This window comes from Stenella coeruleoalba (genome assembly GCF_951394435.1).
Source record: "Stenella coeruleoalba genome assembly, chromosome: 3".
NCBI lineage: Eukaryota > Metazoa > Chordata > Mammalia > Artiodactyla > Delphinidae > Stenella > Stenella coeruleoalba.
The window spans coordinates 134,058,341-134,086,129 of NC_137148.1; the positions used below are offsets into that span (position 1 = coordinate 134,058,341).

Genomic DNA, 27,789 nt, shown 5'->3' on the forward strand with positions numbered 1-27,789 from the left:
AAAACGTCAGACCTCTTTTCTGACTCGGCTCATAATTGTATCTTTTGAACCATAACTCAACCTTAATGTATACTGCTTGGCACCCGCGTGTTGGGAGCTAAAGAAAACGCCGTCTATGTACCTTTAAGACCACAAGCTCACTCATGCTGCCTGGCTTCTTGCCAAACTTGGAGGCAAAAGCCAGGAGGATTTTTGCAAAATATCTTCTAACAATTGTCGCTCCGTCTTCCAACACTACCACCACCACCATCTCTTTTTTAAAAAATGTGTAGAGTGGGTCAAGTGCGCTCTCAGACCATCTCACCGTTTCTGGGGAAGCTGCCTTTGCCCCTCACCCGCTTCCTCTACCTCTGCCTCCCGGGGGAGGCCCTGATGGTTTGGGTTTCACTAGTTCAGCCCGATCTGCACGAGGGTCTCTGCGCACCTTTGCGCCCCTGGGGCTCCCCGGCCGGGTCAAAGGAAGTTCAGCCCATATTCTCCCCACGCAGCACTCCGCGTAGTCTTAAATCACAAGGTCTGAATTTCCCTTATAAAGAAGGAGACGTCGAGCCATCTCCTCCACGCGGCGAGTCAACGTGCTTTTGGGCATTTGGAAGGCTGCGCTGAGAGCGCGGTCCGCCCTGGCATTGAGAGTTCGAGTCCCAGCCCTCCCGCTAAGGAGTAGCCAGCTTCTAGACTCTCCCAAATTTCGCGGCCGTAGAGTCACCCCCGCGGCGCGAATTTAAGAAACTTACTTGTTTTGTCATGGAGTCAATGAGGCGAACGTAGAAATCCTGCTCCGTCCTTATTCCTGGGGGAGGGGCGGGGGACAGGGGAACGAAGGAGAATTAAGTGAGAGAGGATCTGCAGGAAACAAAGAATGGGGCTCCAAGGCTGATGGAACTCCGACTGTCCCGGAGAAGCAGCCAGGACCCCCTTCCCCAGTTCCCGGAGAAGGGCCTCTGGCCCAGCCCGAGCGCATTTGGAAGGCGGCCCCACCCTCAAGCACAGCAGCTGGGAATAAGGCGGACCCCCACCTGGGTTCTCTCCCTTCCCACGGCTGGAGTCCCTCTGCGTGCTCTCCGGGAGCCACCAAGGCCCTGACCGCTGTAGCCCCCTGAACTCAAGGGACTTGGGCATGAAGTCTACGCTAAGCGGAGGAACCCGGCCTTAGGAAGGGGAAGAAGAAAGAAAGCAGCCCAGCGGGGGCCAAGGCGCCACACCTGGACCCAGGTACGCGTCCGCTAATGCCGCCGCCCTCGAGCCACTCAGGGCCTCCTCAGGTGAAACCTCTTCAGGAGAAACTTAGGAGAGGCCGTTTTACCCCGAGGATGGCGGACGACTGAGCTTTGCTCAGGGTTCTCGTCCACCTGAAGCTCCCCGCGCCCCCTACCCTCACCCGGAGCCCCGGGGTGCCGGCGCAGACCCGACGGGAACCTCACCATTGCTGTAGAGGAGCTGGAGCCGGTAGTGAATCCCGTTATTGGTCTTTTCGCTGTTGGCTTCCTGGGTTGCAGCAGGACGCAAAGACACAAGAGACGCAGGAGAGAGGTCGGCGTGAGCTAGTGGACAGACTTCGAGGCAACTTTCCCCAAGCAGGGACCCCTGGCCTGGGAGCCGGACAGGCCCGGGAGCAGCAGAAATTGTGGCCAACTGTGATCCCTCTGCCGCCCTCCCGACCCTTACTGCTCCCTCTAAGTTTCTAAAAAATTCCGTGGGGCTCGCACGGGAGATCCCGTTCCTAGGGCCTGGGGGCTCGAGCTTGGGCCAGCAGAGGCAGGAGCCACGCGTGGTCGCGCGGTCGAGGGCGGGCTCATCCCCAGCGCCCTTGACTCTGGAGTGCGAAGACGGGCTCGCCTCTCTCCATCTTTGGGGACTAAGCACGAGCTTTTTTGGAGCAGAACCTCAGGAACTAGGAGTCCGGGTTCGCCCAGAACGGGAAGTGGCTTGGGGGACCCCGCGCGGGAGTGTGTTATGGATGCTTTGCACTCGCGAGGAGCTCGCCTCCCGAAGCGCCTGAGCCTGCTCCCCGGCTGGGGGCGAGGGGCAGCGGCGCTGCGCCCACTTACTTTTTCCTTCTCCACGAACCCCACAAAGGCTGTCCTCTCGATCTCCACGGGCTGGCCCTGTCTGTCGTAGAGGGCCAGGACGAAGTGGAAGAAGTTGGATTTCCGCAGATTGGAAGGCGGCTGCTTCTCAAAGTGAGCCCGGGCCAGACCCACCCCGCTGCGGTCAAAGACGCAGAGTTAGACGGCTAAGCGGGACAACAACCGCGACCCCTTGTCACCTCTTACACACGCGCGAACCCTCAAACACCTCTGCCCCCCCAAAACGCCCTGTGGGCTCCCTACACGCCCCCTCAGGCGCCCCGGGCCCACCCGGCGACGGGACATGCGTGCTCTCGCCTGCCCAGTCCTCCCCGCCGAGGACCTGCGCGCCCCGCGAACTTGACGAAGAGGTGTGAAAGTTTTGTTTGGGTTTTGCGCAAGAGATAAAACGCTGTACGCGTTTACTCCGACCAGACGCGCGCTGCGTGGGGAGGAAGAAAAGTAGCGGTGCATGAGGTGAAGCGCGATCGTGGAATAAAGCCGATCGTTTACAACTTAAAGGGAGGGTGGGCATGGGAGTTGGTTCTCGCCACTCCCTCGAATCTCCCGTGGGCAGGTGAGAATGGATGGGGAACATGCTCAGCTCCTCGCTGCAGCAGCCATCCTCCGGGAAACCTCATGTGCCGCCCCCTCCCCGCCCCCGGCCAGCCGCGGGTGCCCGGCCTCGGGAAGCTGTCTGTCCCCACCCCCACAAATAAAGCATGTGGAGAAAAAGGATCTGTGGGTGGAACTCAGAGCAGTCAGGAGTGGTCGCTGTGGGAAAGGGAATTGGGTGTTTTTTTTAAAAGACCTGTCCTGACAAAGTTTCGCTGTTCCGCAGAAATCCTCACACCCTTTCCAGAAATCCTATGGATAAGGGCTGAGGGTTGAGCGCGCCCTCCCGGGGGCTGGAGCCTGGGGCACCAGGGGCGCAGGGCGGCCACTGACAGCCCGACCTGCCCGACACAAGGGCGCGCACACACACACACGCACGCGCCACACACACACACACTTTCGCTTCTAGCCCAGTTACCCAACTCACTCTTACTGCCAACCACCCCCATCCTTATTATCATCGGGGATGGGAACAGTGTTGTGGACACTTGTCCCCAGCCCGGAGAAGATGAGGATGATGTAATTAGTCATCTTCATTCTTCCCCTTCCGCCCTCTCTGGGCCGGAGAGAGCATGGAGCCACAGATCTCCCATTCCCCCAAGCCCAGCTGGTGGCCTAAAAAAAGGGGGGGGGACCATTTCTCACTTGGGACCAGGAGTCCCCAGAATGGGTACTGAGGGTGCCCAGGAAAGTTCCCCCGGGTCAATCTCCAAAAGCAGTGCCTCTAGGCCATACAGCCTAGCATGCAGGAGCTGAGAGTGGCAGAGGGGCTAGAAGAGGCCATGGTCATAGATGGCGGGGAAGACTTTTAAGAGACATCAGAATTAAAGTTAGGAGTTGCTGTTCTTCGGGTGGACCAAGAAAAACTGAAAGCTAAAGGGAGCGGGAGGGAGAACCAGAGAGGAGAAATAAGAGATGATTCTAGGGGGAAATTGAAAGAGAAAAGGGGAGAGAAATGGAGTTAAGAGAAGGAAAAAGAGGAAAGGGGAAGAAAGAGTGAAGAAAGAAGAGGGAGGAAAGAGGAAGAAAGTGAAGAAAGAAGAGGAAGGAAAGAAGGAAGAGGAAAGGAAAAGAAAGGGGGAAAGAAAGGAAATAAAGGAGGAAGAAAGGAACGAAGAAAGGAAGGAAAAGGAGTAAGGAAGAAAAAGGGAGGAAGAAAGGGAGGAAAGGAAGGAGAAGGAAAGTTTTTTAAAGGGGGGAAAGAAAAGAAAGAAAAAGGAGGAAGGAAAGGAAGAACGAAGGAGAGAAAAGGAGGAAGGAAAGAAATAGAGAAGAAAAGGCAAAGAAAAGAAAGAAGAAAGAAAAAGAAAGGAAAGAAGAAAATAGGAAAGGAAAAGGAAGGAAAGAAAAAAAAGACAGGCGGCCTGAAAAGAAACAGCAATCACAGAAAAACACAGATATCCAACATCATACTGGTGAGACGCCTCTTCAGGCTTAAAACAAAATGAAAACAGTCACAGACCAGGCAGGGAAAAGTGCCGGTAAAGCGCGGGCTCCTCGCAGGCAGCTCCTGGCTCTGCGGCCGCAGGCAACCAAGACAGAGCGGCCGGGGAGAGCGGAGCCCCGGAGACGAGCAGAGCCGAGCGGCAGACGCAAGAGCGCGGCCCGGCCCCGCGGCGGCGGCTTCCGCTACCACCTCCCGGCTCTGCTGCTCGCGGCTTGCCTCCCCGGCCGCGGTCCCCGAGCGGTACTCACCTCTGCGCCGCCGTGTTGGCGTCCAGCACCCCGGCGCCCTGCATCCACGTCCGCACCGCGTTCATGCCGCTGCCCAGCGGCTCTTCCTTCATGCTGCTTCCACTCCGTTGGATGCTTTCCTGAATCCCAAACATGAAAACAACCTTTTCTTGTGGAAAATCTCCTCCCCCTTGAAAATTTGAAAAAAAAAAAAAAAAAAAAAAAGGAAAGAAAAACGCCAGCCAGAGATTTTTTTTTTTTTTTGAGTTGTTGAACTCGCGCTAGAAGATCAAGACGGGCTGGAAAGCAAATTTTTTAAAAATGTAAACCTTCGCTCAAAACTGAGCGATAACCCGAAGGAAAAAAAAAAAAAGGAGAGAAAAAAGGAAGGGAAAATCCAACAAAAAGACCAAAATTAAAAAAATAGAGATGTATGCTTGGCTGTTGGGGGTTGTTTGGTTGGTTAATTTTTGGTTTGGGTGCTTTTTTTTCTTTTTTTTTTTCTTTCTTTTTTTTTTTTTTTTTTTTTTTGTAATGATCACAGGCCGGTGGAGGACAGGAGGGGCTGGAGTTTCCTTTTGTAGAGGTACCGTTCACTTGAAGAAGCAGGAAGAAAAAAAAAAAACCCTGATGGCAATTTAAGAAACAATAGACTCAACTCGCGCTGCCGGCTTTGCTACTTCAAGTGTCATTTTCCACAACCAGGCAAGTTTTTCCTCTCTCTCTCTCTCTCTCTTTTTTTTCCTCCTTCTCTCCCAACCAAAGATGTTTCTTTCCTTTCAGTGCGTATAGATGAGGAGGACGCTGGTTGCCATAGACAGATACACCAGAGAGGGAGAGTGGGGTGGGGGGAAGGGGGAGGGGGGTAGGGAAAGACAGAGAGGAAAGGAGAGGAGAGGAGAGGGAGAAAGAGAGAGAGGTGGACCCTGCTGAATGGAGATTCTGTTTTCTCCTTGCTAAAATAGAAGTGATTTGCAGGCTTTCCCTATGGAATCCAGTTTGACTCTCCCCAGAGCTAAACACAAGCACACTAACCCCAAAGGGAGGAGGCGGGGCCCGCGCGGCAATGACCCGCCCCTTCATTTGCATAACGTCATCCTTCCGCCTCGCCTCAGCCAATCGCGGCGCAGGAGCCTACTGGCTCTCAGCACAGGGCCACGCTCCCTCATTAACATCCCTCTCCGGGTGGCGCAGGGGAGCCGGCCAAAGTTCCTCGCAAAGTGGCGCGCGAAGGATCGCTTAGTACCCGTGTCCGAGCTGGAGAGGAGCGGGGCTGAGCTGGGCAGAGCCGGGCAGGAGAAGGGAGACAGAAGGAAGGGGAGGAGGATATTCTTCTCAGGGATTTGAGCTGGGGTCTGCATCCCGGCCATTGCAGTCTGTTAAGCATCCTCGCCGCGCCCTGAGCGCGCTCGAGGCGCACAGGCTGCGCCCTCCCAGGGCCGTGTCCTGCTCCGCTGTTCTGGGACGTCGGGGGCAAAAGTGGAGGAGACGGGAGAGCCCGGGCAGAAAAAGCAGGACGCGCATGCCAGGTGCCCACCTCTTCGCTTTGAGGAGGGGGTGGTGGGTTGGAAAAATGGGTGTGTAGATCGGCGCTGGGAGCTCGCGGACGGCACTGCCTCCACGCTGGGAGGGTGGGGTGGACCCTGGGCTCCGGCAAGCAAGGCGCTGTGGATCCCCAGGGAGTGGGGGACCCGGGCTCTGCCCCTAGTCAAGTCACTGAAACCCCTCTCGCTCCGCGGCTAGCCTGGAGACCGCCGGCGTTAGGCACTGTCCTCACATGCTCACTTCTCTGGAGCATCCCGCGGGATAGGTAAACCACCATTTACCTAACGAATGCTCGCACTGGAGCTGTGCCAGGCTGCGTTTTAAAATTTGCTCGGAATAAATCCCCACCCCCTCATCACCGCCCCACCAAATAGTTTTTTCCTTAGAGTAACTACCAAAGCAAAAACAACGTCTCTGATTAGTTATCTGGTGTAGGGTTTCTCTCTTCCTCATTCTTTCTGTTAAAATGGGGGCTTGAACAAACCTTCCCCCAACTTCGGCCTCTGCCACCTGTCAAGAAAGAGAGAGATCAGGGAAGGAGGGAATGAAGGGAGGGAGAGAGGGAAGAAGGGAGGAAGGAAGGGAAGACGAAATGATCTCCTTCCTCAGACCCTTCAACATGTAAGCTTGTGGCTGGCAAAGGAAATAGCTAGATGTTTCTGCGTAACGTGCCCCATCATTTTTTAGCAGGTTGTAACCTCTAATAAGCACATGGTGAACTTCTGTTTCATTGCCCTCAAAGGAACTCCCTGACTGCAGCCAAATCTGCTAAGGGCTCCTTCGGGGAAATTCTCTGCCAGAAATCCAGGTCCCCTTTCTGCCGGCCTTTCTTGGCCTTTTGATTTAGGGAGCTCATGGGGTCAGTGATGGAAAAGTACACATGCTCATGTTGAATGGAATGGAGACAGGCAGAAGTTAAACTTAGTGCTCTTGGCAGAGCAGGAAAGTGGGAGCCACTTCCAGATTCATAAACTAGTTGAAAGACTGTGTTTCAGGCCTGAGGATACACGGCCACTGTCTTCAACACTGCTTTATCTCTTGTGCACAAAGCCTGCCCAGTCTCATACCATTTAATTTGGACCACTTAATGTGCTCTTTTCCTCCCTGATATCATAATTAATGCCATTTCCTCCAAGAAGCTCTCGAAGAGATCTGTTTGATCCATCAGGATCCCCACACTACCCACCAGAGTTCCTGGCACACAGTAGATGTTCATAAGGGGTATGTTGGTGGAAACACTGGAAGGATTATAGTTTTGTGAAGAGGGAATAGGGGAAGCTGGACATTCTCTATCTCTATAGAATTTAAGTGCACAATTGAAACTTGGCCTGCTGAAAATTTCCCAAAGCTCCAAGTTTAACCTCCAAGGCCCAAAGGGTCCCCAGAACCAATCCCTTCCCCTTCCTGGACCATCCCCTGCCTTCTCTGAGGGGATCCTTCAGAGAAGGGGGACCAGGAAGCAGAGGCCACCTTCCTATCAAAGTCCCAGGTAGCACTGGCATAAGACCGAGATCTCCATCTCTTTAATTGCCTGAGCCTCCATTTCACTCCCCAGTAAACAGTGCTAGGACTCCAAGTTGAGTGTGGTGAGGTACATACCCCAGTGATGGGGAACGCACAATGGGGCATCAGATCACTGCCAAAGGTGACAGAGAAAGGAGAGACACAGCCACTCTGAGGACCAGGTTCAGTGACAGCAACACTACAGATGGATTTCTAGGGGGGTCAAGCAAATCTAGAAGCACGCTGCAAATGATGTGTTTGTGGAGGGGCCTGAAGCTGCGTGATCCAAAAGAGAAATTGGCCCAGAGAAAGAAGCCTTCAGCAGCCCAATTCCTGCCCCAGAGCCAGTAATCTCCAGGAACTAAATAAGAGGAAGGCAACCTCCACATCCACCAGGCCATGGGGGGAAAAATAAAAGGGGGCAAGTATCTTTTGATATGACCAAGTCCATTTGGCTATGCAGAGGCAGCAGATACTTCACCTGGGATGGTGAGTGTACTTTCTTTTAATCAAGCAGAGTGTATTCGTAGTTTTTCTTCTGGGTATCCTTGTGCTTTCAATCTTGCTTTCTTACCCAGTAATAAATGTTTAAGCAGGAAGGAAGCTAAAGAGAAGGTGGAGAAGAGACAAAGAGGGTGATAGAAAACTAGGAACAACACCCAGGCCAGCAGAATGGTACCTTTTTGTGGATTTCCTCTGGTGAATAATGAACTAGCACTGGCAGTTTTAAACTTTGAAAAATCCCTTAAACGCTTTTCAGTCTTCCCTCAGGTAGGTTTGCACCACCTCCAAAAAGCAAAACCTGTGTGTACAGGGGTGACTGTAAAGTATGTACTGAGACTGTCTTCATGCTTTTTTACATTATAGTCACATCCTCTGTGGAGAGACAAACTTGTATGTATAGCATTGCCCAGGCTTTGTAGCATATCTGTGATATGACTTTAGGGTAACTTATCAGAGTAATCAGTTATAAGGTAAACCCTGCTTATCAGCTTAATCAAATGGGGGAAGGAGGAATTTTGTTAGAAATGCAGATTTCCAGGCCTTGTCCAGACCTGCAGAATTAGGGAGGAAGAAAGTGAGGGGTAAAGAACATGTACATGAGGAAAATATACAGCAGAATGAGTTTATATGGGGAAGGAGCAATTGGAAAGACTTGATATTTCCCCTGGAGTGAAGACTCCCTCAGGGCTTCTCAGAGCGCCAGGACGCGGTTTAGCTTCCACCCACTTCCTCTCAGTTGCTCCAGACAGTAGACAAGGCTGCCCAGCCCTCGGGGTCTCCCCGCGTTGGGGGTAACTCAGGCCCTGTGAGCAAGCCCTTCTCCCCACCCCGACCTTTGACACCTTCTCACTCTTGGATATCCCAACCCTCTTAAAGCACAAAGAGATCAAGTCCGTTTCCTGAAGAGCATCAGTCGCCGCGGTAACTTCCGGGGAGAGCAAATAGAAACACACCCTCTCCCCAAAAGAGCGGAGACAAGATGCCCAGCTAAGATGCCCATCTGAGACTAGGGGGACGTCCCAGGGAAAGAGGGAATCTTCTCCGCTAGTCCGCCCCCAGGAGGCCAGACTTGGGACCTGTCATTTAGAAATTTCCTTCGTTTCGGTCCCCCTTATGAAGACACGCCCCCAGAAGGGCCGCCTGTCTGGGAAGTGCCCCCTACCTTTTGCCGCTAGCCAGAGCCCACTCAGAGTGAAACCGGAAGAAAGATGCCTCTTTCAAAGCTGGGAAGAAGGGAAAAAGGAAAGATGAGGCGATGAAGGCCAAAGGCGCAAAGTCCTGCCGCGCGCGGCCGGCTCCGAAGGCGTCCCTCCGCGGCCTGGAGTCACGGGCAGGGTTGGACAGAGGCCAAGGCACTGCCCCAAAGAGGAGGAGGATAGGTGGGTGGAGGGTGGTGCCCCCGGGCCCTGGGAAAGAGAGGATCTGAGCGGGGCGCAACTCCGCAGTGGCCCCTGAGCAGCACCCAGACGCCGGCGGGGGTGGTCAAACAACGGATCCCGGTCGCCCGCGGCAAAACCCTGCCCCTGCCCTCCTAATACGTCTACCCGCTGCCCTCGAGGAATGCGTAGGAGCAGGAGGCCACGGTTCCACCGGAAATCCGTCTATCCTCCCTCCTTGCTCTCAGTCCTCTCTGGCAAGCGGCAAAAGGAAGGGGGCATTTCCCTGGACCATGAACCCTGATTCCGACCCCCCAGCACTGCAGAGAAGCCCCGGTTTGCTCACCCAGTCTGACTGATACTTCCAGACCCTGGGAGCGTGCCTCTTCCCACAGCACGGACAGGGAAACTGAGGCCTAGAGAGGGACAAAGTCACCCACAGAGAGCTAGGAGGTCGAAATCAGGCAAATAACACCGCTGGGGCTCTGGCTTGGGAGCGCTTAGTCTGCATGGGACGAGGGCTTGAGGCCAGGGTTTCGAGCAAACCTTTCCCGGATCGAGCCTGCAGACTCTCGGGTTTCCTCTGGGGCGGCCCCCCGATAAGAACAGATCCCATTTGTTGAAGGTTTTATGGGCATAAACTCACCGAATTCCCACAACAGACAAACAAGGCAGGTAAGATCACCCCTATTTTACAGGTGAGAAAATTGACGCTCTGTGATTAAAATGAAACAACTTGTCCACAGCCGCATTGCTAATAAACTCGCCGAGTCCAAATTTCTCCAGCGCCTCTCCTCTGAACCTTGGATCCAAACCACTCACCCAGCTTCGGCGCTTATCTCCCCCATTCGCCTTGGTGCTTGACCCCCATGGCTCGAAGACCCCTTTAGCTCTCGAGCCTGTAGGTATCCTGGATGAGAAAGGAGTGTGGGTGCAAGTTGTCCCCCCGAAAGCAGGCAGCAGACAGTAGAGAGGAGGGTAAACGGTTCTGAAAAGCCCTAATACGCGAACTGTATGCGCACTCCAGCGGTCAGATACAAATGCCCGCGTCTCTCGGGGCCGCCAGCGGCAGGGCGCGCTAGGGTCGTGCCAGCTCCAGCCCTGGCTCTGCCACATTTGTTATGTGACCTCCAGTCAGCCGCTTCTCCCCAGCCCTAGCTGAAGTTTTAGAGCTCCAGGCGCACGCAAAGTTGCCTAATTGAAATATAAATTAAAGACTGCGGGGATGCATGGGACGCCCATCAGAGGGCAGAAATCTGGACACCTGCGGATGCGCTTTAATGGAGGAAGGCCGTATGGCCTTGGAATGACCATAGCTAAAAGCTGAAGTTACTCTGTGCAGAGAGAACACAGTTAGGGGCACTGCCAGAAAGGTCCCAGTCAAAGGCTGCCCCAGGGCGCGACCTTACTCCTCCCCTGACCCTTCCCCACAGTCCTCCAGCCCGCAGGATTGGAGTCTGATCCGGCTGATTGATTCTGGAGTCTGAATGGCCCTCGCTCCCCGCACGGAAGGAGACTCCAGGTTGCGAGAACAGGGGTTGCCGGGCTGTTTGGAAATTAGCATTCCTTCAGTAGTGCAAATCTGAAAGAAGGAAACTGAGGCCTTCGAGGATTTGGAGCAGAAGGGAAGGAGAAGGCCAGTTTGCTTAGAGGAAAGTAGAAGAGAGGACGAGTTTAGCAGACAACCTCGAGATGCCCTAGTCACAAAAAGTTCTCGAGTGTGTTTTCTTTAACGTGCAATTCACTGGATATTTACGCACCGCTCCGCGCTTGGAGGTCTTTGTTGGATGTGTGTGATGTGAGTGTGCAAATATTTGTACAAACGAAGAGTGGTTGCATATCGTGGGTCTGTGCAATACGAGTGTGTGGCAGTGAGTGACATCGCGCACTTGGGTGCATGTGTGCGCGTGCTTGAGGATTTTTGCACACAACCGTGAGTACACGAGTGCATGTGTAGTGTGTGTGCGTGTGCCACGTGTAGACAGCCCTCGTTTATGTGAGTGGGTGTGCATGTAATGCGTGCAAAAGCATCGTACACGTGTCTGAGCCTGAGCTCATATGTGATTCGTGTGTCCATATCTGCATGTGAAACCCAGCGAAGTAGTCCCCCAAAGATCTCAGGTCCAATCGGAGGAAAGGTGCGGGCAGGATGCGGATTGAGCGCCCCACGGCAGGCGTGGAAACTGTAGCTCCTTTGGCATGCAGGTAGGAGGTGGTCGTCCACAGGGCGCAGGAACCGCCCAGAGGCTACAGATTAGCGCCCAGCTCGGCTCCAGGCGGGCGAGGCAGGTTCCCCCGGGGTCCACAAATTACCCGGAATGCGCGCGCACTAATCCCTGCTGGACAGTTCCGCGTTCTTAATTGTTCCTCGCGGACGGTTTCTGATTATTGATGCCGTGTGTCCTAAAAGAGACTGCTTCGGATTATCTGCGTATTTATTATCTTTATCACCGCCATTATTTGGTCGCTGTATGAAGATGGTGCCAAGCCCACCAAGACCGCCGTGCCCCGCCTCTCCGAGGCTGCCCTGGGCATGCAGTGACCCCGCGGGTGCCCGAATCTTCCCTTTACGTGGAGCCACAGCGCCACCTCGCGATCACCCGGCCTCCCTCCCGTCACTGCCGGCCAAGGCACAGCCTTTCCTGATTCAGACCACCCAAGTTCCCACTACTGGTTTTCCATTTGCTTTTCATTCCTCTTGCCCTCACTAGAATGTTCCACTTTGCCAGAGCCTAGAGATTCCTCCAAACACACCTTTGCCGCCGCACCTTTGTACAGGAGCGGAATGCCTACACCCTTCTCCACCTAGAGAAGCTCCTCTCCCCTTGCAATCACCGGCTCAAGTTCACCTCTTCCGCGAAAACTTTCCAAACCCATTCTATAGGCAGTCACTCACGCCTTTTCCTGATTCGCCTAATGTTCATATCATATCGGACAGGAAAATATCCTTTAAATGTCTCCCCGTCCTCCCTAAACAGGGAGCTCCTCGACAATGTCTGTTGTTGCTTATACCAACGACAACGACAAAAATAACAATAAAAGCTGGTATTTACTGAGAGCATATCATGGAGCATCTTATGCAATGTACTGTTCTAAACACTTGACTTTCATTATCTCATTTAATTTACCAGGAAAACCATGAAGTAAGCATCAGTATAATTTCCCAGTTTTCAGGTGAAGCTAGAGTTCCTGTCCAAGGTCGCATTGAAGATCCCAAACCAAGTCTGTTGGTGTGATGCCAGAACCCACTTTTCTTAACCTCTGTGCCTTGCAAATTTATTCAGCTCTATATCCACAGGCTTTACGACAGGACCAGGCACAGAGTGGGCATTCATATATTTATGAATAAAGGAACCACTGCCAATTTAAATTCTTTCCAGGACAGTTGGATTAGAAAACCACTGCAATTATCAGATACCTTAGTTGAAATATTACCACAATGATTTATCCCAAAAGAGGATTCCACTGTTAACTAGATAGGTGACCTTGGTCAAGTCATTTCATCCTCAATTTCCTTGTTTGTAAAAGTAGGTTTGCTGTGAGGAATAAGTGAGGGGAAAATATAAAGTATTTGGTACAGCCCCTGGTACTGTAGTCAATATTCAATAAAAGTTTGCTATTTATAAAATTAGTAATGATAGCTTAAGAAAGTAAGGCAGAAAACACAAAATCGACTTACCCCTATTCACAGAGAATTCATGGTACCTCTGTATAAAATTATCTCACTATTATATCTTCATTTTCATCTTGAACATAAAATATGTAGTAAAATATGTTTGGTTTACTGTGGTTACTGTGTTAATGTTAACCCTGCTCTGTTATAAGATTTTAAGGGGTGGGGGGGGGAAGATATAATTAAACAGTAGATCAGCAGACTTTGACTCTCACCCTTTCCTTTTGCTTTGTAGGTTTTTACCAAGAAGGATCTAAAGACAGACTATAAAAGTGCTTACTATTCTGGAAAGTACAAAACTCTATTTTTTAATTTTGGGGATGTTCTGGGCTAGTTTTTCCCCCCACTTGAAACACTTTGTTGCTAGTAATACACTAAAAGTTTTAAAATATGTATCTAAGCAAATAATTGTACCCAAATAAAAGAAACAAATGAAGCTTGTTTAAACATATTCCAGACCTTCAGACATTTCCCCAAAAGGCTAAGTTTTAAAGGTTCAGGGTGCCTTTGTAGAGTGACCCATTAAACAATTACTCTTATTAGCAATTTAAGTGAATATGAACTTTTCTATCTAATCAGGCTCTAACTTTTCTATTGTCAAATTATTTTAGAAAGACTCTATTGATTGGTATAATCATGTCAAAGAACTGATTTCTCCTCAGAGAAATGAGTCTAATAAAATCCACAAAAGGCATAAATGTGTCTCCCCATTTAGCTGGCCCAAAATGAATTTCTAGAAACTTCATCCCAGCCCATTTAGTTTAGTTCATTTGTACCTGCTTCCTATTCTATGCAATACTAATGTATGAAGATGAATAAATGGACGCAGGAAATCTTACCTGCCTCAAATTAATGTGTTAAGAGATTTTGTTGTATAGCTGACAGGTATTTTATTAACCCTGATTGGGGATTTGATTCATACTGATGGTGTGAGACGCTGGCTTTTTGACAGCTGGGTCACGTACTGTGGGGCTGTGTGGGTCCTGTTCTGTTTTTATTTTCTTCTTTTTTTATTCCTAGTATGGTAGCCATTAGAGATGCTCACCAAAATTACGATTTTTCTTCTTCCAGGTGCATAGTAAGATTAAAGTATTCTGATCCTTCTGCATTTAGATATGACCTTGTAATTTGCTTTCACAAATGAGGAATTAGCAGTAGCAGTATGTGTTATTTATAGGCAGAAGCTTTAAGAGCCAGTGTGCAATTCACCAAATCCCCTTCCCCGTGTCACAGCTGCTGGCCATCCCCAGATGGAGTTTCGCTCCACCTGCCACTCTTTGCAAAAAGTGAAGAGCCCTCCAACCCACAGTGGACTTTTAACGTGAATGGGAAATAATCTTTCCTTACTGTATGTCCCAGAGATTTTTTACTGCAGCATAATCCGGCCTCTCCTGACTAATATGCCTAGGAAGGTAGCTTATGTTTCTTTTTCTTTTTGCAGACAATGTGAAAATTCTCCTAAGATGAAAAGTACACTTCCACTTCTAATTAAATAGAATAATCAGATAACGAAATTATTCAATGAGAAATTGGTATATCTTATTTTCTTACTCAATTCATACATTTCCTGTGGATTAAAACATCATTTTGAAAATTCTGAAATGGGGAAACAATTGAATTTTAGATAGGCAGAAAAGGAATCTCAAAATCATTGCTAGACCTTCATAAGAATTTCCAGTGAGCCCTTTGTCCACTTGCAGATACACAATGTAGGGAATTTTATAGGCTCTGATTAGAAAAGATTCTTATTAGCAATTGTATGAGGGAACAGAGAAACATTTCTTTCTCCACTGGGTTCATCTCTATAATTTCAGCTTGGGGAAAAGGGAAAAATACTTGACTTATCAACTTGTGTTTAAGGAACATAATCTAGGGCAAATCAATTAACATTTCCAGACCTTACTTTCTTCATCTGGAAAATAAGAGTGTTGGAGTAAGACCATCTTAGGATGCCATCCAGTTCTACTAAACTAGAACTCCAAGATACTTGGGTGATTTCAGTTTTAGGAATCAACACTACAGTAGTACAAGAATCTTGTTTCTATCCTCAGCACTATTTTGTGGGACACTTATAATTTTTTTCACACTGATCCCCAACTTAAAGCTACTGCTTCTTAAGAAGATAGATAGTGTTTCTTTTCTTCAACCTCACATTTTTTAAGGTAGGAATCTGCTAGAAAATTGGACCATATAGATTTGGGGCCATGTAAAATGCTTTTTCATTTTCTAGCCAAGAGGAACATTCTGCTTTTTTATTGGAGAGCTGTTCTCTTCAGGTTTCAAGAGCAGATCACCTAAGGAAATTTCTCGTGAATTTTCAGTAAATTTTTGTGAGAAAATATTGATCATGTAACAAGTGCTGTAGGGTGAAATCATTACTCTCCGTTCCTTATCCTCAGTGTGGTATGACTGACTACCAAAAACAATACTATTACCTTCCTTTGGATAATAGTTTACAACTGAGAAGGAGATTTCACATGAGTTATTGTCTTGACTCCTCTGAACAAACCATGCAAGTGACATTTCTCCCCCATTTCACAAGGGAGGAGCTGAGGTTGAGACTTGCCCTTGTCCCGTGGCTAGTAAGCAGCCAGGTCTGGCTGTAACCCAAGAGCCACAGCTGCCCATGAAATTAAGAAAGCTGTCTGCAACTCTACCAGGGAATAGAAAGTGTTGAAATCAGGGCACAGGGTACTACTTGACAGAAAGATGAAGGATGCTTTCTGTTACACACATTATTGCTGTGAACTGATTCCTGGTTTCTCTCTCCTCTGGGTACTCCCCCAAAATTACAGTACTCTGCTTGTAGTTAGGTGTGGTCATCTGACCTACTTGAGCCAGAGCATTTATTTAGAAGTGAGAGGACCCAGAGTAGTCACTCCCCTCAACCAGAGGTATTACCAAGGGTAGATCCATCAGTTGGGGTCCTGCTGCCCATGATCACAATGAGCAGAGGTCTTTGCCAATACCCAATAGATTTCTTTCCTTTTTTTTTTTTTTTGGTGGTACGCGGGCCTCTCACTGCTGTGGCCTCTCCCGTTGCGGAGCACAGGCTCCGGAAGCGCAGGCTCCGGACGCGCAGGCTCAGCGGCCATGGCTCACGGGCCCAGCCGCTCCGCGGCATGTGGGATCTTCCCGAACTGGGGCACGAACCTGCGTCCCCAGCATTGGCAGGCAGACTCTCAACCACTGCGCCACCAGGGAAGCCCTACCCAATAGATTTAATGTAAGCAAGTGATTTAAGCCACCAGGGATCTGGGGTTCGCTTATCACAGCTTAGCTTAGTCTGCCCTGACTGGTATGGTTTCCTAATTCAAATATAATTCTTTTGTAAAAGAAAACTATCTCTGTGGGGTGGTCTTTTGTAAACTTGAGTCATATACAGTCAGCCCTCCGTATTCCTGCGTTCTGGATCCAAGGTTGCTTGAATCCACTGGATGTGGAACCCTGTGGATACGGATGGCCGACTGGACTACACCATTTTACATAAGGGACTTGAACGTCCTTGGATTCTTCTATTTGTGGAGTTCTGGAACCCATCCCCCTCGGATACCAAGGACGACTGTACACATACCTTTTAAAAAGAAAATATTCTCCTGGATCCCTCATGTTTTAATTTAAATTAATTTTACTATCTCACTTAAATATGCACAAGCATAAAACTAGGGATAAATTCTTTATGCATATAGCACAAACAACTGTGAAAACAAATTATAAAAATAATGAAAAACACCACAAGAGCAAAGATTTATAAATGAACAATAATAAAACACTGGAAAACATTGTTTTGTGGAAACTAAATTGCCACTCAAATGTCAAGATGGTTCTGAGTTCAAAAAAGTAGGTTCTTTGAGGCTGGTATCCTGTATAATTATGTCTGGCGTAATGTCTCAATTCTTCTACCATTTTTCTCTTTTTTTGAACCACCATAAAACATTCCTTAATACATGTGGAAAAGCTTAAAGGAGTTATTTCAGTAGCAAATCCACCTCTGTCCCTTTCTTGCCAGCTTATGACAATAAAGAATCACTGTTGGCACCAATAAACACAAACTAAAATGTGAGATTAAAAATATTATGTCAGTACTCGGTTTTATGGAAATTACCAGATAAGTCTGACTATGCTTAACTTTTTAATAGTATCATTGAAATGAAAGCCCTGTGCTTTTAAATTCCTGTCAAAATCTAAGAAACTCCCCACTCTCCAACATATATTGTATATGCCACTGAACTGTACACTTAAAAATGGCTGAAGTGGTACATGTTATGTGTATTTTACCACAATTTTAAAAAAGTTTTTTTCAGAGAGAATAGTGCAAGTTTCAGAGCAAGATATCCTGACTATCAAATCCCCACTCCCACTATTTTGATGCTGAGCGACCTTGAGGCAAGTTGCTTAACCTCTCTGAACCTCAGGTACCTCATCAGCAAAGTAGTACTGTACTCATTAAACAGTTGTTTTGAGGAACAACGAAGATAGAGTAAATGGAAGAGTCTAGCACAGTACCAGTCTGTGGAGAACTGCTATGTGTTTCCTCCTGGGCCATTGCCAAGACTCTATTTCTCAGCTTCCCTAGCAGGGAAGCTCCAACCGAGCTCTGGCCAATAAAATGTAGGTGGAATTGATGGAAGCCATTTCCAAATATAGCTTATAAAAACCTCCCACAGGATCTTCCACCCTTCTTCCCCCTTCTGTGAGCTGAATCAGATAATCCAAGAGAAGATTCCAATGCTATAAGGCAGGGCTTAACAAACTTCTTCTGTAAAGTGCTAAGAGTCAATATTTTAGGGTTCATGGGCTATATACTCCCTCTGTCACAAGTACTCATTCTGCCGTCGTAGTGTGAGAGCAGCTACAAAACACAGGTAATACATACAAATGGATGTGGCTGTGTTCCAATAAAATTTTATTCACAAAAAAAGTATTCAAATTTGACCCACGAGCCATGCTGACTCCGGCTCTGGGATGTTAGAATCACAGGGTCAAAGGCATCTGGGTCCCTAAAACTGCACGAGGAAATGCACTTTAATACAAGCAAGAAATAAACTTATGTTAACTCATAAGAGATTTTAGAGTTTTGTCAGTGTTAGCCTACTCAGACATTTTTGGAGGAGGTCATGGAGGAGACGTGACCTCCTGTTGACCCTCGAGCTGAGTAAGGGCAATCTGAGGCTGCTAGCCCCCTCCCCTGTCCTTGGAATATACATTTGCCCTCTGTTCCCACAGTGGGAACTGTTTTCAAGGACACAGTCTTGAGAGAGCAATGTGTTGTTGAGACCATCTGGACAGGATACGAGACTGAATCCCATCATCCCAAATCTACCTAAACTTTTAAGATTCGGTCGGGCACCTGCAGAGATCTACTCATCTTGCAGCTACCCAAGACAAGCCTTGCATGTAAGTTCTCTTGCTTATCAAACCTGCCACCTACAAATCTGGAGTGGTCTGTCTCTTTCTTCGGTCTCTCCTTGCCCTCCGTGTACAGAGGCCAGATTTCACCCAGGAAGCTCCTGAAGTTTTAAACCAACAGATATCATACCCAACCACATAAGTCCCTCTTCTGCCCTATGTTCCTTTGAAGACAGTGACTGTGAGTTATTCATCTGTCACAAAGCCTTCCCAATACATATTAGTGAAATTTAAAAAACACCATCAAATAGATAATCATGTGCATGGGGAAATTAATAGATGCAACAGCTATGACATTCAAAGTCATCTCTGTCCCCTCTCTCCATCCCATCACCCTATTCCTGGGCACATATTAGTGTTGTTTGTGCCCCATCCCAGATAACCAGAGACACATATTTGGGAGACAGTTTGCTTGCGTAAAGTGAACAGAGCTTGGTTAATTGGTTCATTTTATGTGAACAGGTTGCTCCCTCTTACAATAAGTAAGCCCCTGGAACATATTGCAAAGTCAGCTTTCAGTTGTGGCTCGGCATGTGATAGCCTGTCACCTACAAACCTGATGATACCACCATTGCAGTTTGGTACTTTTACCCCTAATTATGGTGAGGGAGCCTGAGACTGCAGGAGATTAAAAAAACTTTTCCAAAATCCTGTCCTGGCCACACCAGAAACCCAGGCCTGTGTGAATCCCAAGCATCATGCTACCCACAGTTGGATTCTGAAACCTGTGGAATCATCCACCTTCCCTACTGGTAATGTATTTGTTGGGGAACAATTAACCTCAGGATGAGTAATTTGTCACCACTATGTGTGAGTTTCAAATTTTCCCATTACAAGAGGAAAATGAGAAAAATATGTCCTAGATAACACAGAGAAAAATGCTTCATTGTCTTAATTGCCTTTCTATTTCAATCAAGGAAGGCATTTAATTATTTCTGAACTACATTCAAAACTCTCTCTCAAGAATATTACTCTCCCCAGGTGAGTTAACCAAATCTGTGCAAAACATTTCTCGTGTCTGAATATTAAAATCAAACATTTATTGAGCACTTTTTATATGCCAGTGACTAAATTCCTTCCACTTACGACCTCATTTTTTCTTCAGAGCAAGTCCATGAGGTGGAAACAGTCCTTATTCTTCTCTGACAAGTGAGGAAACTGAGGCAGAGAAAGACGAGCGTTTGTGTGAGTTCCAAAGGCTGTAAGTGGTGAATCAACATTCAGTCCCAGTCCCCCACCCAGACCACACTGCCCCCTCCCCCACTCTGCCCTGCTGACTCTAAAGAGAGAGATGTGCTTTCCCCTTTGAGATTCCAATTTCTGAGTAAATGTGCAAAAACCAATGTGGAAGAAATCACCCACGATGACTCGAGTCAGCTACTCAGGGGTCATTGAGAACCTCAGCCCTCTGGAACTTGAGGTGGGTCATCTAGAGGCTATGGAGTCAGGAAGGGCTGAGTTGGCCTGGCTTCTTGCACAAGGAAAGAAACCCATGCTGCTCCACACCACTGCCCTGGGCCCTGGAAAGGCCCTCACGACCTTCACTCAGGGCACGACTTTGTCTTCAACATCGCTGCTGGAACCCACAGAGAAAGGAAATAACTTTTCTATGATAGGTACTTTAAGGCGATTATTATCTCACTTTACTTTTTAAAGAATGAAGAACAATCAACTCACTCTACTTTAAAACTGAATGGCATGAACACATGTGTTGCATAACTAAGAAAAAGAAATATTTTCTTCTGTGATGGACTGTGCCCTTCAAAACGCATGTACTATAAAACAGAATAAAGACTGGATTTTGAAATCTGTGTACCGCATCAGTAGGAAAGTTGACACTTGCAATTTTCACAAGGATTTTAAACTTTACAATGTGGTAAGCATAGGACAATTAAGAGTACACTTATGTCTTCAGAACAAAATGCTTTATAATTTGGGTTAAATTTTTTTAGTCTTCACAGTAGTCCTAATTTCAGTAACATAGCTATTTGAAAATATTTTAATGAAAATATTCTATTTCATTAACTTTGCATAAGAGCATGAATGAGACTGACATTTTTAAAATACAAAATACAGCCTGTATTCCTAATAAATAAGAGCAATTGTCGATTCCTTAACTGTGTATCTTTGAAGGCTTCACTTCTCAAGCCTGATCATTTGTACAGATGAATCTATTTCCTCTCCAGTAAATATGTTAACAATTAGAAAGACTGCTCAGCTTCTTGTATTAAGACTTGTGGAAATCATAGCCTTAAGACATGCAAGCAGTTGTCTAGTAAAGACGTGAAACACATTCTTAAACAGCTGGAGATAGGTAAGAAGTCTAAACAAAGTGCATTTTCTCTTGTGCTGGTCCATGGCCATGTGTATAGCACTTCACAAGGATTTAAGCACCCAAATTCCATTATGTTCTGGGGATCCCATGCCAACTTGAACACATTTAAGGATATGAGAGACTAAAAACAACCATCATTCAGATCACTCCCCCCTGCACACAAACACACCCTGCACACACTGGTTTCAATACTTTCAACATCTCCTGAAATGGACTGAGGACCCCAAACAGCAGTTGGTTGTTCCCAGGCAAATTTTTGGAGAAAGACACATAACCAGAGAGAAAAGTGGAATATAGGAAGCACTTATGCCTGAAAGCATTTCAAGTTATTGTTGTTTTGGGCTTCTGCTCAGGGACTGCATGTAGGAGGGGCAGCAAAAGTCAGAGCACAAAGCCTATGAAAGGTAAAAATTTTTAGGAAACCTGCTCACTTTAAGCTGGGGTTTCAAAAAGCTGAATTTTCAATGTCAGGGCAAAGTTAGTGGAACCCTATCCCTCTTTCCCCAAAACTGGGCGACTTTTGAGTCCAGACTGGACCCCAAAAGAACTGACACCCAGGGACTCACAAGCTGAGTTGCCTAAGGAATCTCAAATTGTGAAAATGGTTTAAGTTGATACCCAAGTGGGAGTGACCCAGGTCCCTGACAGAGCGAACCCAAAGCTTCTTGGGGGCGGGAACACCTGGGCCAGGCCTTGCTTACCCTACCAGTAACTTTACAAAGGCAAAGAAGGCCAGCAGTCAAAGGTTAGCAGGAACAGAAAGAAGCATCCCTCCATTCTGAGATCCAGAAGAACCAAAAGGAAGCAGAAAAGCAGAAACACATCTGCACTCCCCTCAGACATGGAGACTATCAAACAGACTAAGACATCACATTCATTACCAAGCTTAAAGAATTAAGTGACAAACTTGAAAATACCTGCAGAAAACAGGTATATCATAGGAAACAGATTACATTATAGGAAACTATCAAATTTGTCATAGCAAACTTGAAAAAGAAACAAACAGAGCTGTTATAAACAAATATTAAAATAACCAATGTTAAAAATGCAGCGAATGGACACAGGCACATTGCTGCTCTAGTGCATTTGCACTGGAAGTCCTCCCTGCCTGGAAAGAACATCCCCCAGACATCCTCTTGGAAAATTCAGGCCCTTCAATCTTTTCTCAGAGGTCAGCTTCTCAATGAGGCCCACACTGACCGCAACAGACATCTTCCCTCTCCCCACACACTTGTACTCTGAATCACCTTCTTTAAAGCATTTACCAACTTCTAATATAAACACTTCTCTCATTTACTGTGCTTAAAGTATACAGTCCGCCCCTTACCAACAGAACATATGCTCCACGAAGCCAGGAATGTTTGCTTGTTTTTAGTTCACTGAGCTTTCCTAGATGCAAAAATACTGTGTAATATCTCTGACACACAACAAATATCAGTTGAATGAATGATCAGTGTAGAGCACCTCCCTATTCTAGAGACAATATCTTTATTAATGTAACCTTAGGCCAAATGCTGTTGTGTGGCAGCTACAGCACGACAGCCACTCACGTTGACATCAATGCCACCTGTACTTGACGTGCTGCCTTTCCCTCCCTCCACTCAGCTCCCCACTCCCACACCAACTCTCCCTCACATTACAGCACACAATATATATTTCTCTCTTCAGAAAAGATGAGTCTAGGCTTATGGGTCCTATTTTCTAACCAATTGTGAGTCTAAATTAGACTCTATAAATCCATGAGTTTGTACTAGAGCCAGCACTCAGATTACTAGAGCTAAGGGCAAAAAGAGGTGGCAGGTTGCAGAGAAGATAAAAAAAATATAGTGAATGAGGGGCTTCCCTGGTGGTGCAGTGGTTAAGAATCTGCCTGACAATGTAGGGGACATGGGTTTGAGCCCTGGTCCGGGAAGATCTCACATGCTGCTGAGCAATTTAACCTGTGCACCACAACTACTGAGCCTGTGCTCTAGAGCCTATGAGCCACAACTACTGAGCCCGCATGCCGCAACTACTGAAGCCCGCGTGCCTGGAGGCCATGCTCTGCAACAAGAGAAGCCATCGCAATGAGAAGCCCACACACCGCAATGAAGAGTAGCCGCTGCTCACCGCAACTAGAGAAAGCCCGCGCCCAGCAACAAAGACCCAACGCAGCCTAAATAGTTAACTAACTAAATAAATAAATAAAAATTTTAAAATACAATGAATGAGATAAACAGCAGATTGTATAAAATACAGGAAGAATTAATGAACTCATTAATTAGACATATTTTTAGATATGAAACTATCTAATTTTATATGTTAATTATGTATTATATAAATATATGTTAAACATAAATTAGAATAAACTCTCCAGCATGAAACATGGAAACAAATTTAAAAGCGAGTAAGACACAAGGAGGGTACAGTGAGAGATCTAACGTGCATCTGATCAAGTCCTACAAGGAGAGAATGAGGCAGAAGAAATGTTTGAAGAGAAAATGGCTGAGAATTTTCCAGAACTGAAGAAACACATTCATCTATGGATCAAGGAGATCCAAGGAACCCCATGCAAATAAATCTAAATAAATCTGCTAAGAAAGCAGGCCCTGAAAGCTATCACAAGGTAAAAAAAAATTGTAACTGTATGAGGTGATGGACTAAACATTATGGTAATCATTTTGCATCATATACGAATGTCAAGTCATTATTCTGTATGTCAATTAGATCTCAATAAAACTGGAAGGAATAAATAAAACAAAAATCTGCAATTAGATGCATGATAGTGAAATGGCAAAAAACAAAGGTAAAGAGAAAAATCCTGAGAGTAAAAAAAGACAATTACCTTTAAAGGCATAGCAGTTAGACTGACCTCTAAACAACAGTCAACTATTTTCTCAATAGTAATGATGGAAGGCATTTTTCTGTTTTTCTCTGCCTGACTTATTTCACTAAGAATAACACTCCCTAGGTCCATCCACATTTTGTTGCAAATGGCAGAATTTCATTGTTTTTATGGCTGAGTAATATTCCATTGTATGGATGTATATACATACCACATCTTCTTTATCCATTCGTCTGTTGATGGACACTTAGGTTGCTTCCATATCTTGACTATTGTAAATAATGCTGGTATGAACATTGAGGTGCATGTATCTTTTCGAATTCGTGTTTTCGTTTGCTTTGGATATACACCCAGCAGTGGAATTGCTGGGTCACATGGTAGTTCTATTTTGAGTTCTTTGAGGAACCTCCATACTGTTTTCCATAGTGGCTGCACCAATTTAGAATCCCACCAACAGTGCACTAGGGTTCCCTTTGCTCCACACCCTCTCCAACATGTGGAATCTAAAAAATAAAACAAATCAATGTATATAACAAAACAGAAGCAGAATCACACATGTAGAGAACAAACTAGTGGTTACCAGTGGGAAGAGGGAAGTAGGGAGGGGAGAGATATGGGTATAGGATTAAGACAAACTACCATATATAAAATAAATATACAACAAGGGTATATTTTAGAGCACAGGGGAATATAGCCATTATTTTGTAATAACTTTAAATGGAGTATAATCTATAAAAATATTGAATCACTATATGGTTGGTGGGCTGCACCCAGCAGGCCTGGAAGGCCTATACTTGTCCAGCTCTGAGACTGAAAACAGCCAGGAGAAAGCAACAGAGACATCAATGATTTATTGGTTAGAGGATCCTACTCTTGCAAAGCAAAAAGGTGCTGGAGCAACAGCGCACCACTTAATGGCAAATGGCAGGTAGGACATGGGAGTCATCTTCGCTACTCAAGAGGAGGAGGAGGCCACTGTTTATATGGGGAAGTGAGGACAGGTTGGTTCATCAGTTACCAAAGTAACCAGCAGTTGCGTTACATCCTCATAGCCCCTCAGATTAAAAATCCAAGTGCAGATGTTTCACTTTAATAAACAAGCAGGTGGAACCCTTCTGGCTTAAGGACCATAAAAACTTATGGAAAAAACTGAAAGCCCCTTTTTTTGGGCAACCAAATATTCGGGAAATGCAAATCAACACTACAAAGAAGTATCGGGGGGACTTCTCTGGTGGTGCAGTGGTTAACAATCCGCCTGCCAAAGCAGGGGACCCAGGTTCCTGCCCTGATCCAGGAAGATCCCACATGCCACAGAGCAACTAAGCCCATGTGCCACAACTAATGAGCCTGCACTCTAGAGTCTGCGAGCCACAACTACTGAGCCCACGTGCCACAACTACTGAAGCCTGCAGTCCTAGACCCTGTGCTCCGCAATGAGAAGCCACCACAATGAGAAGCCCGTGCACCCCAACGAAGAGTAGCCCCCGCTCACAACTAGAGAAAGACCGCACGCAGCAATGAAGACCCAATGCAATGAAAAATAAAATAGACAAATAAATTATATATTAAAAAAAGAAGTATAAGCTCACAACAGTCAGAATGGCCATCATCACAAAGTCTACAAACAAGAAATGCTGGAGAGGGCGTGGAGAAAAGAGAACCCTGCTGCACTGATGGTGGGAATGTAAGTTGCTAACAGCCACTCTGGGTAACAGAATGGAGTTTCCTTAAAAATCTAAAAAATGGAGCTACAGAGGATACTGCAATTCCACTGGTGGGCGTATATTTTGGGAAGACCAAACAACCACAAGACAGAAGCACCCCAAAGTTTAGTGCAGCCCTGTTTACAAGAGCCTAGACATGGAAGCAACCTAAATGCCCTTGGAAGGAAGAATGGATAAAGAAGATGTGCTACATATGTACAGTGGAATATTACTCAGCCATGAAATGAAGGAAATAAGGCCACTTGCAGCAACTCGAATGGACCTAGATACAATCATACCAAGTGACATAAGTCAAGGAAAGAGAAATATTATACGATATCACTTATAGGCAGATTCTAAAAATTGATACAAATGAACTTACAACCCAGAAACAAAGTCACAGATTTAGAAAACAAACTTTTGACTACTAAAGGGGAAAAGCTGGGGTGGAGCTATAAAAAAGGGTGTTTAAATCAGTATACATACCCTTACATAGAGAAAATAGGTAATCAATCAAGACCTACTGTATAGCATGTAGTACTTGACTTAACACACTGTAATAGCCAAAACAAATATGACTGGTAAGAATCTGAAGAACGATATATAGATACCTCTGCATAAGTGAATCAGGTTGCTATACAACAGAAAGAAATACAATATTGTAAGTCTGCTATAGTCCATTATAAAAATAAAGTACAAAAAAAGAAAAAAGAGACAGAGAGAGAGAAATTTTTACTGAATTCGATGAGGGGCGGTGACCAAACATGGTGTCACAACATCTGGAGTCAGAACTGGCTTGGGTCCCAAGGCTGGGCTGTCATGGGGCTGAGGGAGCTGATGATGAGGTGCCAGTAACTGCAACCCCACTGGAGTTATACTGCCTAATCCCCAAGACATGGGTCCAATATCTCCTGGTACAGGGGAGCTAAGCTAAACATGCCTGGGACACCCAAAGAATGGTGAACCCACCTGGAGAAGAAGAGATTTGAAAAGTCACCTTATCTCCACATCTCCTGGTGGTGGGGTTCCCAAATCCAGGCTCTTTCCTTAGAGTCTCGCCAGCTAGGGGAGACAGCACCCTCAAGAGCCGGTTTTGCAGGGATTGTAAATTGTCCAGGGGATGAACGGTAAGAGGGGTTAAGGAATGAGACACAAGCCCTAGGGTGTTTGAACAGGCACAAGCCACTCTAATTTCCAATCAGGAAGAAGACTTTCCCAAAGGCTCAGGTTGCCCCAGTAACACAAGTGGGGCTTGAAGAAATCCTGCCGCCTTGTGGCCGTTTCCCAAAACAACAACTTGAAAAGCAGTGCTCAGGGGCAGCAATTCACAAGGCATGCAGGGCTGTAAAGGACACCAGCCCCCGAAAAATGTCTTGGGGTAAATAACCGAAAAGGACTTGAAAAAAAAGGCAGAATTCCGGAACTGGATTTCAAGAGCTACATTCGACTCACCATTAAAGCATTTGAAAAGCTGCTCAACATCGCCAAAGATTGGGTTTGCCAAAAAGGGCATTTAACATATTAAAGGAAACACCCATATGCCCTTTGTGACCAACCAAACATTTGGGAAATACAAATCAACAATACAAATAGGTATCACTTTGCACCAGTCATAATGGCCATCCTAAAAAAGTCTAAAAACAAGAAATGCTGGGGAGGGTGTGGAGAAAAGGGAACCCTGCTTCCATGAAGGTGGGAATGTAAAATTGCTAACAGCCACCCTGGAGAAGTGTATGGTTTTTCCTAAAAAATCTAAAAAATACAGTTACAAAGCATACGGCACTAAGACCCCTGGGCTTATATCTTGGGAAAATCATAAATTGATAGGATGCAGGCACCTCAACGTTCCGTGCAGCCCTGTTTACAAGAGCCTCGACTTGGAATCAACCTAAATGACATTGGAAGGAAAAAATGGATAAAGAAGATGTGGCGCTTATGGACAATGGAATATTACACAGCCATGAAATGAATGAAATAAGGTCAGGTGCAGCAACTCGGATGGACTTAGATACAATCATACTAAGTGACATAAGTCAGACAGAGAGATTTATCATAAGATATCACTTATAGGTGGAACCTAAGTCTGGATACATATGAGCTAACTTACAAAACAGAAACAGAGTCACAGATATAGAAAACAAAATTATGGCTGCCAGGGCTTCCCTGGTGGCGCAGTGGTTGAGAGTCCGCCTGCCGATGCAGGGGACACGGGTTAGTGCCCCGGTCCGGGAAGATCCCACATGCCGCGGAGCGGCTGGGCCTGTGAGCCATGGCTGCTGAGCCTGCGCGTCCGGAGCCTGTGCTCCGCAACGGGAGAGGCCACAACAGTGAGAGGCCCACGTACCGCAAAAAAAAAATAAAAATTATGGCTGCCAAAGGAGAAAGGTGGCAGGGGGGAGGCGTAAAACAGGACGTTTAAAAATTAGAATACATACCCTTCCATAGACAAAGGCGGTAATTGATAAGGAGTGACTGTATAGCATACAGAACTCAACTCAACACACTGTAATCACAGGAAAAGAATATACAAGACTGGTAAGAATCTGAAAAAGAATATACTGA

General features: G+C 46.6%; 1 protein-coding gene across 16 annotated transcripts in view; it reads right to left on the reverse strand.

The window, feature by feature from the left end:
• The window catches only part of EBF1 (EBF transcription factor 1), a gene marked incomplete at its 3' end in the record, with an annotated part of 499,070 nt that overhangs the window by 389,630 nt on the left and 81,651 nt on the right, over window positions 1-27,789 (reverse strand). For 11 of the 16 annotated variants that reach the window (XM_079918130.1, XM_079918126.1, XM_079918131.1 and 8 more), the window contains 5 exons: window positions 23,736-24,027; window positions 4,377-4,495; window positions 2,049-2,205; window positions 1,422-1,485; window positions 735-790 (listed from right to left, as the gene is read on the reverse strand). In XM_079918130.1, the coding sequence (XP_079774256.1) occupies window positions 735-790; window positions 1,422-1,485; window positions 2,049-2,205; window positions 4,377-4,495; window positions 23,736-23,753 (414 nt within the window). In that variant the 5' untranslated portion in view covers window positions 23,754-24,027. Of the gene's footprint in view, window positions 1-734; window positions 791-1,421; window positions 1,486-2,048; window positions 2,206-4,376; window positions 5,592-23,735; window positions 24,028-27,789 lie in introns of those variants that run through there. The other 5 variants (XM_079918120.1, XM_079918132.1, XM_079918125.1 and 2 more) reach the window with 1 other exon arrangement.